An 11,091-nucleotide genomic window follows, 5' to 3' on the forward strand; every position below is an offset into this window, starting at 1 on the left:
AGCTGTTATTCAAATTGTATGATTTGTAAAAATATATTACGTACATTGAAATAATTAATATTATTATTTGTGAATAAACTGGATAAACTGGCAATTTGTTTTCGTTAATCAGCTGTCAACGTCAATGTGCTAAAATTCGAGACGTTCCGCCGCCTTGTCATTAGTGTATTTTTAAGCATCACAGTATTTTGAAATTAACATGCTTTTCTTTTCTAGCTTCAGCTGAGAGCCCCATCGACAACCCTAAGTGCGAATGAGTAAGGCATAGCAAATTGTCTAATGTGTAGCTAATAATAATGTGGTCGAACTGGGAACGGTCTACATAACAGGTGTCAAAGTGGCAAAAGTTCATGCCGCATTTTTAACTTCTTTATTTTGAAAAATAACTTAAATTATCAATAATGAATACAGAAGAAGAGTTACTATCATTCCTTGATCTGTTAGATCTAGATGAGGAACTCATTGATACTCGCCTAAAATCTTTAATGGAAAGAAACAACCATACGAATAAACACCTGAAAAGTGTGATACAATTATTGCAATATAAAAGTTTAATAAATACTCAAGAAGAGAGTGACTGCGAGAACGATGAAGAATTTGACTTCACCATTCAGTTACTGAAGAATATAAAGAGCGATAATGTTGATTATGTGTGTAAAATTATAAATATTGTACTGTCACTTAACAGTAGCAACATAGTCAACAAGTCAGAGCATTTAATACAACAAATTTTAATGAACATAGATATTTCTACTGAAAAGCCAGATGCGCAGGTAACAGACACAGAAACACAATCACAAACATTGATATATCTGAAAGTATGTGGAAGTATACTTGATGCAATCATTAAAAAAAATGAAAAATTGTCTTTGATGTTTTTAGAGACACCTTTGGAGAAAATTCTAGATTCTTCAGATGATAAACTTAAAACATACTTTCTAACTAACATAGTGCCTAGATTATTTGAAGGTGTTCTCGGCTATGACATCTTAGATCGAGTATGGAACCACATCAAAGTATTAGAAGGAGATTGTAAAGAGAATGCCTTGAAGATCCTGAGCTGTTTGTCTGATTATTACCTACCAACTCCTGACAATAAAGGTAATATTAAATATGAGTCTGAAATAATATTTCTATATGATTTTTGGAGCTTAATCATATTTGGCATAAATTCAGAAGATACAACTGTCTGCAAAATAGCAGTCTATCTGTCAAAGAGAGCCATAGACTGTGTGATAGCTGCTAACAAAGATATTTGTATAGCATCAGAAACTCACACATTATTTTCATGGAAAAAAAATAACTCTAAATCTCTAAAGAATATGTGGGACAACTATTTTATTCTCATAGACAGCTTGGAAGAGAAGCAGAGCAATATTGTGTTACCATCGTTGAAATTGTTCGAAACCATAGACGTTGGGGCATTTTGGATGAATGCTGCTTTTAATATAGGCTTGAAGCATGACAACACTCAAGTCAGATTGAAATGTGTAGAGTACAAGTTAAGATCTGAAATTAAGAGTCAGTCTGAGGCTGTATTGTTGTTAGAAGCCATGAATGATATAAACATTTATGATCAGAATGTAAATTATGATAAACTCAAGTCTAAGCTAAGAGAACTGCTGAAAGAGAATATATCATTAATAGAGATTTTAAAAGCAATACCTCATATAAAGTGGTCACCTGTACCTTTTTATCATTTGACTGATGTCTTAGCTAGTTCCAAATGTAGCCCATTACATGAAAATTTCAGTATAATAGTAGGCATTTTAAAAGTTCCTTGTAACAATGTGGTTATAAGAAAAGCTATACATTTAAATTTGATACAGTTTGTAACAGAACATTGTGAAGTAAATTACCAAGATCTTGCTTTACTTAACTCTATCACACAGTTAAGTAAACATAGTACTGAGCATTTAAAAAAACTGTTATCAAAAATAAAAATAAAGGATGAAGAAAAATATGAATGTTTCAAAACTTTGTCAGAAAATGTATCAAATAATGATATCCTTTTATTCTTATGCCAGAATGAATCTGATTACAAAATTCTATTCAAAATTATTGATGAAAAAATTATGAAGCTAAATGATGTAGCAAGCAGGCAGTATTCAGATAAAAAAGAATGTTTGAATGAAGTTATATTCTTAACACATTTGTTTAAAACAATAAACTATTATAGGGATGAGTCTAAAACTATACAAGTTGGTGGTCATATTGAGCCTATACTATCTGAAATATTGCTCAGGCAAAACAAGACCATATTGCAATACATTTTAAGCTTATTTTCTAGTGACATAAGTTTATCCATTGAAGAAATACATTTATTATTTGAAGAACACAGCTATGATAATAAGGACTTGGAAGATGTTTTACTACAGATATATAAAACTTCAATTTTATTCTTGAAACAGAATCCAGAGTTAGATAAAGCTGTTCTGAGTGTCTTTGCACTGAGAATGTTACAAAATAACACAATTATGTTAAGTAAACACAAGCATGAAATGCTTAGTTTGAAGACATTCTTAGAGATCATTTCAAATATAAAATTTAAAAAATCGCAAAACGAAAGTGTGGGTAGATTGAAAAATATATTTTATGAGAAAACTTGTGAAGTAACTTATTTGTTGATTGAAGTAAATAGCAATTGTTTATGTATTGAAGAGTTAGTTACTTACATTGAGAATGTGTTAGAATGTGGTGGTTATGGTTGTTTGAAATGGATATTGAGGATTGTCAATAAAATTGTCAGTCCATTGACAGATGAAACCAAATTCAATATGGTGCAATTTATAAACAGAGTTTGGAATGAAATTGAGGAATTGAAATCTAACAATCAATATTCACCATGCATGCAAGAGTTTGTAGAGTTATTGACTCATGATGCTTTACTAAAGAAAGCAATGTATAACAATGTTGTCACTTCATACTGCCAAAGGATAATTGAAAATGGTCCAGTTAAAATAAATCCATTGTATTATTTAGTACAAAGAAGAAGCATTAAAGACCACAGTTTATTAATATTTATTCTCTGTGAGGTTTTACTGTACAGTCCTATACTGAGAAAGGATCAGAGGTAATTATAAACAATAACTGATTTTAATGAGTTTTGTACCAACATTTTACTTGATATTAATCTTGAATCTTTGTTGCAGGATTACTGATAATTTATCTTTGGACATATTGCACAGATTTAAACAGAATAAAATAAATATCAGCAGGTAAGAAAAGCTTAGAGTAACAACACATTTGTATAGAATAATTAATATGATATTTTAGGTCTCATTACTGGACAAAAGTGCCCAATATCCAGGATTTTCCCGGATTCCCATTTAGCCCACGCTAGTTTTAACCCATAACTGGCCCACTGCTGGGCAAGGGTCTCCTCCCCTCTCCTTGAGTGCTGGCCAAGTGCGAGTTGGGTAATTTGCAAGCCATCATCATGACGTTTTCCTTCACCATTAAAGCAAGTGATCATTATTTCTAATACACGCAAAACTTTGAAAATTCATTGGTGAGTTGCCTCGGGTTCGAACAGTCGAACACTTGCGTGGCAGCTGGCAACTTACACCGCTCGGCTATCACTGCTTAAACCTAACAATATAACTAATTATATTGTAATTTATTTCTCTTGCAGTATGGAAGTCCACTTTAACTTTGAAATCCAGCACTTGTCAGTATCTACATTATGCGACATTCAAGACGAGACTACCCTCATTTTAATTTCTAAGTTTATTACCAACAAAATAGATGAAATGTTCAAAAATAAGCAGAGGTACCATGGGAACTCGCAGTTGCATAAAACATTGTTAATGGCGCTTCAAAATTTACTGATTATTACACTAAAGTGTAGGAAAGGTTTGGAATGGTTGCTCAACTGGTCGCTCGATTTGTTGGTCAAGTTGCCTCATCAGCCCAGCGTGAGATTCTGCTTGGAATGGCTCATTGCATTGTATTTGTATATTGAGGTAAGTTTATATTTCTTTTCTATAGACACTTAAATACTACTTACATTAATACTATGTTACCTTGTATACAGGGTGTGGCGTAAATAATGGATAATCCTTTACTAGTGGATAAAATTTAACTCTGGCATGCGTATCATAGTTTTTTAAATTTCGGCCAATCCGAGCGTAAATCGCTTCCTTAAAAAACACACTAAATGGCCGAAATTTCAAAAACTATGATACTTATGCCAGAGATAAATTTAAATTTTTAGATCAGTCGGGTGGTCGCCCCTCCGCTGGTAAAGGATTATCCATTATTAAGCTACACCCTGTATACAGACTAGAAGGTGGATCGAATGTTTTAGATAAAGTAAGCAGAGACTTTAAGTAAGCATTCACGTTGGTGAAACCGTTTTTTTATTGCGGTGCGGTCAACTCTGCACCTGACCTGTAGAGTATAGATCACTTTGCCGCCTACCATCATTCTGCAAATAGTTTCGCTTTGGTTAAATAAAAAAACTTTAGGATGGATTTCATCAATCTTTAGAGACCTATCAGACTTGAGCGTTATCCGCTACTCCTGTCATTATTGGAGTATTAAGGAAATGAATAAAAGAAGGCCTCCATTATCCGGGTTAGACCGTAACAATCAGTTCTGCGATACACAGAACCGTCTTGGTAAAAGGTAATGTTTGGTATAAGCAGTAGGAATACCGCGTATTGCGTTCCTTACATGTTTTAGCGGATAACGTTTCTATCTAAATATGCGTTTAACAAACATTTTTTGTTTCAGAAAACAATAATAGGTGAAGAAATGTTACAAATATTAAAGTCCAAAAATGTACCGATAATATCCCAATTCTTAATTACTTACTTTCTTTTAAGACATAAGATGTTAAGAAATGAATATGATGTAACAGAATACAATTTTGTACAAGACTTTTTACTTTCACACACAATGGGACAACTTTTTAACGTGAGATTACATGCACAATACCTGGCAACATTATTACATGGCGCTGTGGGAAGACCAGAAAGATACGAATACACTATTGCCATAATAGAAAAAACTTTCAGTGAAAGTGAAAATGACAAAACATATGTCAAATTAAAAAACGATTATTTTATTAAAAACTTTGGTATTGTGTACAGTTTAAATCCTCATTTTATTTATTACTTATTGCCGAGACATTGTGGGATTGAGTGCGAAAAAGACGATTTTTATATAAAAGATTTTTTGGAGAATGTGAACAAAAGTATAAAGGTTTATAATGATGATTTCAAAGTTTTCTGGCATTTGTATTTGGATAGAGAAATGTGCTTTGATTTTGAATCGTCTGGTGTAGAAGTTAGTGAAGATAGAGAGGATCCTGAATTAATGGGCACTATTCAGAAGAAGTACATACCTTGGAAGAATATGAGTGATATTGAAGTGTATGGCAATGGGAAAAAAGTAAGTCTGTTTTTTAAATTCAATCATGTCATGTACCACCCACGCAAGTGGTTGCAGGTTCGAACCCGAGGCAACACACCAATAACTTTTCGAAGTTAGGTGTGTATCTATACTAATATTATAAAGCTGAAGAGTTTGTTTGTTTGTTTGTTTGAACGCGCTAATCTCAGCAACTACTGGTCCGATTCGAAAAATTCTTTCAGTGTTAGATAGTCCATTTATCGAGGAAGGTTATAGGCTATATATCATAACGCTACTACCAATAGGAACAGAGTACCTGTGAAAAATGTTACATAAACGGGGAAAATTTTGGCCCATTCTCTCTTATGTGACGCAAGCGAAGTTGCGCGGGTCAGCTAGTTAGAAATAATTATCACTTGTTCCAACAGTGAAGGAATACTTCGGGATGCAACCTTGCATGCCTGAGAGTTCTTTAGAACAGTTCTTGAAGGTATGCAAAGTCCCCAACCCGCACTTGGCCAGGGTGGTGGACTTAAGGCCTAACCCCTTCCTCATTACGGGAGGAGACCCTTGCCCAGAAGCGGAACATTAATGGGTTGAATTTATTATTAGTAGTAGTATTTTTATTATAATCATACCATGAAATTTTATACATGTGTATTGGCTCTCAGTAGAAGCTTAAGTACAAGTTTGTCGCCACCTCCGGTATTTTAATGGACTAATATACAAATAACGATATTTTGTTTTGTTCTTCAGTCAGGGAGTCAAAGCGATCTAATAGTAGTAGCGTCGCTGATCGACAAGCTGCCAAACTTGGGCGGTATGGCGCGGACTAGCGAGGTCTTCGGGGTCAACACCTATGTCGTGGACAGCCTCCGGCATTTGACTGACAAACAGTTTCAAGGACTCAGGTAACAAATATAGTCTAAAGGCGGCAGGAGAGCGCAACCGGAGACTGCGACCGTTACCTTTGGTATGCGTATGCTTTAGTGTAGATCTGCTCCGGGGCTATTATCTATCATGTTTAGTTAATTTTATACTCTAAATATAAGCGGATAAAGTCTGCTTTAAAGCATACCATAGGTTAAGATAACGCATATTAGTTCGCAAGCGAGACCACGACAGTAGACAGACCGTAAGTAAAATCGGTCACAGTCTCCGAAATCAGCATCAAATAGCTTATAGTAGTAAAGTTTGGTCTTTAGAATCCTATGTCATTATGTCAACCGAGGTACTCATAGCCAGTTTTGCTCACCGGTCGGTAAACGATCAATGGGTTTAGCACCGCTTGGCGCAGTCATTCTATAGATGGGTGACTGCATAGTGGTATTTGAACTTAGCGTCTCCGTACTTTGAAGGACACGTAAAATGTCGGTCCTAGTTGTTGTTAAAGATAACAGTCTTGAAAAAAGGCCTACAGTAAGATGGAACAATTTTGTCGCTAGATTGACCACTAGCCATGCGACAAAAGAACCCACGATTACCGCCCTCAGTAGCAAGCGCATGCTACACTTTAACCACTCTGCTACAAACACCATCAAACCATATATTTCTCCTCATCAGTGTATCAGCTGAACGCTGGATCAATATTGAGGAAGTGCGTCCAGGTCGCGCGCTAAAAGACTATCTGCTGCAGAAGAAGACCGAGGGTTACTCCGTGGTAGCAGCGGAACAGACCTCCACCAGCTCCAAACTGCAGACCTTCAAGTTTCCTAAGAAAACTTTACTGTTGCTTGGGTAAGTTTAGAAACAAACTTAAAGAAGTGATTTAAATTGACAGCCTCCGTGGCGCAGTGGTTTAGGTCGCCACGCCAATCAGTGGGTTAAGCAGCCTATATGGTAGACACCTTAACGATGTTATGCTAAGTGCTTAGTTGAACTGTTCTTTTCTGTCATTCTTTCATAACGTCATTGCCAGTTGCGCTCACCGGTCGGTAAACAATCTGTGGGTTAAGCAACGCTTGCGCGGTCATTCCATTGATGGGTGACCACAAACAGGGCGTCTCAGTGCTTCGGAGGAGGGTACGTAAAAGTCGGTCCCGATTGTTGTCTATTAAGATAACAGCGTTAAGCCACGTCAAAGGTCTTAGGGCGGCTTGAACAACTTTGACCACTAACCATAGGATGATAAGAAGAAGAATAATCGAAATAAAGGAAATCTATAATATTTTTTGCCTCTTATATTCCAGTCACGAGAAAGAAGGAGTTCCGTGCGACCTGCTGCCTATAATGGACCATTGCGTGGAGATACCACAGCAGGGTGTTGTCAGATCATTGAATGTACACGTCACGGCCGCCATCTTCGTTTGGGAATACGCAAGACAGATTATTTTATAAATTAACGATTTTAAATCAACGAATGATGCTGCCTGCTGTTTGAATCCTATAATGCATTTGTAATTGGGAATGATCCAACGATATAGGTTTAAGTTTTATAATACTTATCAGCTTCGTTTCTAAAACGGAATAAATTGTATTGTTGAATATAAAATGGTTTTCAGTACTTTATAGTAACTACCCTAATAGTCAACTCAACATTATAATGATCATGTAGTGTTTGTGACTGCCGCGCAGGCGTCTCGAATCCTGGGTCGGGCCAAAAAGTCTTTTGAGCTTTTCTGTTCAGTATTTCTCAGAGATTTCCCGGAGATCGGAAGTTGAGGTCGAAGACCTTCGGGTGCTTCGGATCATGTTTAGCCGCCAGTCACTGGTCGTGTCGTTTATCCTTTTCACCGGAATATGAGAATAAAGGTATGGTCCACAGATTTCGACTTCACAAAGTCCCGCACCGCAGTAGCTGGATGGATAGCGGATAGAAGGTATGTTATAATGAATGAAGTTTAAGAAAATAAATACAGACATATTCTAAGCACTATTTATTGAAGGTTTACAGAACAATTTCACTACTTTAGGTAACAGAGTTATTTTGACAGGCTTCGCTTCAAACTCCTCCTTATCGATTTCAATCATTGTCTCCTTCTCCGTACTCTTAGGCAAAAGCTCTATAGTTCTAGCCAATATTGCATCAGAAATTTGACTGCTTTTAACGCGATTCCACCCTTCAGACACAAATTCTGTGTACGAGTATCCATTTTTACCAATAGCTATACTTAAAGCTGGAACTTGTAAGCTGTTGTGAATATTAGGTGATACAATCCTGAAATCGCAAGTCTTAAAACATAACTCTTCAGTTCTAGAACAATCTACATTCACCAAACTAGTGGGATCTGCAGCATTTGTTTCAGTTGAAACTTTTGGCATCAAAAATGACCATTTCCTTTTGACTTCTGGTCTTTTTCTCAAGCAATTACTGCAGCCCGGACAAGGTGGGGTATACTTGATAGTTCCACTACAATCCCAGCATAAGGAGTTCTTGTAGCCGTTGAAAATGAATGATGCGTAGTCTCGTAAAGAACCATATATCCAGTATTTATCTTTTTTTGCAAAAACGTCTTTAAATGCTCCCCATTCTACTGAGGACATAGCAAAGATTGGTTTGCTTGGGGCTTCTTCTTCTTGTGCAATGGGTTCTATCTTTATGGCATCTTTCCAGACCGTGCTGCCATTGATGATTGCCATAGAAGCTTCTATGAGTTGCTTGACTCTCTCCACGCCGCTGCCGTCGCCGTTAGGGAATAATGTGTTGCCGATCGAGTTTGTGCGTCCAAGTGGAAGGATGCCTAGAGGGAATCTGTTTGCGTCGTCGTTTCTGCGAAGTAAGCCTGAAATGAAATTAATTAAGGTTACTTGCGTAAATAAAGAAGCAATATCTAAAATAATACTGGTATTCCTTTTTCGTAATTCGGGACTATAGAGTCTCGGATATTTGGAAGTCGGGCCGAAGCCAACAAGTAAAGCATTTAGAAGACTTTAATCTTTCAAAAAAGTATGCTCACAAAATTCTATCATTATCATAACAATGCTTTGGCCAAACATTAATACAAAATATAGCTAAATTAGACAAATTAAAACTTTAATTTTTGATGTATATCACTTTTCAAAGTCAAAGCTGAGATTTACCTAAATCTGAACAAATGGTGTGGACATTTTACAGTACCGATTTTTTCATCATAGAATATAATCCATAAAATAAAAATGACTAAGAATCTAATCTAAGCCAATATTACAATATAACTTAATGATGGAACAGTTAGTTTTAAAATAAAGACATCCAAATACCAGTGACAGTCTCCGACAGAGTCCCGTCTCCTCCAGCCACAATAATCGCTTCAGTTCCTTTCAAAGTCTCCACAATTTCTTTAGCATTGCCTTCAGCTGCTGTCTGTATCACATCTACCTGCAACCCGGCTAAATGCAGGAGTGGTTCACAGTACTTCTCATAGTCCTGTTTAGCTTTCCTTTTGTTCGCAACGGGATTAAGTATGACGGTCACAAGAGTGGGATTACGGTCTATTGGAATGAGATTGTCTCCATATTTCGCAGCTTCCTTGCATGCAGCGCGCATAAGTACGTTGATTCTGCAATATAGTATTTAATTAGTACACTGCAGTTAAATTTAAATAATTGATTAATGTTTAATTACCTACTTAAAAAAATTATATTGGCTAACAAAGGCAGAATAGGTATATATTATCTATTTGTTAGGTGTAAATTTTGATGGTTAATAGTGATATTCCTTACAGCTTAAGTTTATTTGAAAAAACTAAAATTGACTCATCTGTGAGGTGATTTGTTCCAATTAGAGGAAGTATTGATTTTTTAAATATTGGTATCTGATTTTATTACCACTGTAATAAAATATATAGACAACAACCGTTTCTTATTCGGCAGTATTAAATGTATAACAATAAATTTATAACAGTTGATGAAAATATTGAATAATAAAAAATATATTTTTTTATTTTCAAAAGGTGACTTACTCATATCTTTCTTTGACTGTAGCCGCACCATAATACAAAGCTATAACACCGCAAACCGATTTTTTCCAATTATTTCGTATAGTTTTACCAAATTTTACAACCTTTTCCATGATTTTAAATATTGTAAATTTCGAGGTTATAAATCAGAATCAGCTGTTAAACAGACATGACAGTATCTGTCAAATTGCTGCGTTTTGTTTTCAAACATGTACTTTGTGAATTTGTGTTCCAAACTAAGTATTTTCTAAAGAAACAATGACGTTGCATTATCCTGTATCTATTTTATATCGTATTATCAATTACAATTAGTTCCTATCCTCTCAAAAACGATGATTTATCATAATTTAATGATAAGACGTACTAAGCAAAATCCTCGAAAATGTTATAAAATAATCTCATTATATCAGTAAAGCTCGGTAAAGGAGGGTATACTAACAAACTTATTACATTGAGATTGGCTTATCAGGTAAAAAGTAAATTACTAAGATGTTCAGATCCATATACGCCTTGCGTGAGGCGCTGATTGTAACACGGACTTCAATATGTCAGAAACTCACCGCGTAAATTAAACAGTTATAAAATGAAATCATTTGGCTGATTTTTAGGTGTAAGCCTTTAATTTGATGATGTGGCGCCATCAAGGGCCTAATAATGCTTATGTTTCTCAGAAATGGAGTGTTTGTTATAAAATCTACTAGGTACACTCTATAATGTTAAAGGTATCTGTGGTTTTTAGGAGGGAGGAATTATCATTAACGAAAAATAAGGTTTATGGCATTGATTTAAGGTATGAAATCGTAAATCCTGTAAATAGTTTGGGTTTCAAGAAATGTCATAGACAAAACTCAAATTG

General features: G+C 35.4%; 2 protein-coding genes across 2 annotated transcripts; one reads left to right on the plus strand and one right to left on the minus strand.

Annotated features, from left to right (window-relative positions):
• The first annotated feature begins 340 nt into the window (after nucleotides 1-340).
• LOC142975593 (uncharacterized) lies at nucleotides 341-7,843 on the plus strand. Its single transcript, XM_076118536.1, has 7 exons — nucleotides 341-3,073; nucleotides 3,153-3,218; nucleotides 3,635-3,965; nucleotides 4,738-5,397; nucleotides 6,115-6,269; nucleotides 6,922-7,095; nucleotides 7,548-7,843. Exons 1-7 carry the CDS (start codon nucleotides 402-404, stop codon nucleotides 7,693-7,695), a joined length of 4,206 nt encoding a protein of 1,401 aa, XP_075974651.1. The 5' UTR covers nucleotides 341-401; the 3' UTR covers nucleotides 7,696-7,843.
• Nucleotides 7,844-8,221: 378 nt separating this feature from the next.
• LOC142975626 (acylglycerol kinase, mitochondrial-like) lies at nucleotides 8,222-10,418 on the minus strand. Its single transcript, XM_076118596.1, has 3 exons — nucleotides 10,239-10,418; nucleotides 9,538-9,836; nucleotides 8,222-9,080 (listed from the first exon to the last, which is right to left on the minus strand). The coding sequence occupies exons 1-3, from the start codon at nucleotides 10,346-10,348 to the stop codon at nucleotides 8,224-8,226; spliced, it is 1,266 nt and encodes a 421-aa protein (XP_075974711.1). The 5' UTR covers nucleotides 10,349-10,418; the 3' UTR covers nucleotides 8,222-8,223.
• Between the last annotated feature and the right edge of the window lie 673 nt (nucleotides 10,419-11,091).

Source organism: Anticarsia gemmatalis, chromosome 9, assembly GCF_050436995.1.
Source record: "Anticarsia gemmatalis isolate Benzon Research Colony breed Stoneville strain chromosome 9, ilAntGemm2 primary, whole genome shotgun sequence".
NCBI lineage: Eukaryota > Metazoa > Arthropoda > Insecta > Lepidoptera > Erebidae > Anticarsia > Anticarsia gemmatalis.

Excerpts from the sequence above, each read along its gene's own strand:
- LOC142975593 (XM_076118536.1), top strand. The coding sequence starts at position 402 with ATGAATACAGAAGAAGAGTTACTATCATTCCTTGATCTGTTAGATCTA. Across the intron at positions 3,219-3,634 it reads AATAAAATAAATATCAGCAG|TATGGAAGTCCACTTTAACT; the intron begins GTAAGAAAAGCT and ends TTTCTCTTGCAG. Across the intron at positions 3,966-4,737 it reads CATTGTATTTGTATATTGAG|AAAACAATAATAGGTGAAGA; the intron begins GTAAGTTTATAT and ends TTTTTGTTTCAG.
- LOC142975626 (XM_076118596.1), bottom strand. The coding sequence starts at position 10,348 with ATGGAAAAGGTTGTAAAATTTGGTAAAACTATACGAAATAATTGGAAA. Across the intron at positions 9,837-10,238 it reads ACAGTCAAAGAAAGATATGA|AATCAACGTACTTATGCGCG; the intron begins GTAAGTCACCTT and ends ACTATATTGCAG. Across the intron at positions 9,081-9,537 it reads TCTGTCGGAGACTGTCACTG|GCTTACTTCGCAGAAACGAC; the intron begins GTATTTGGATGT and ends ATTTCATTTCAG.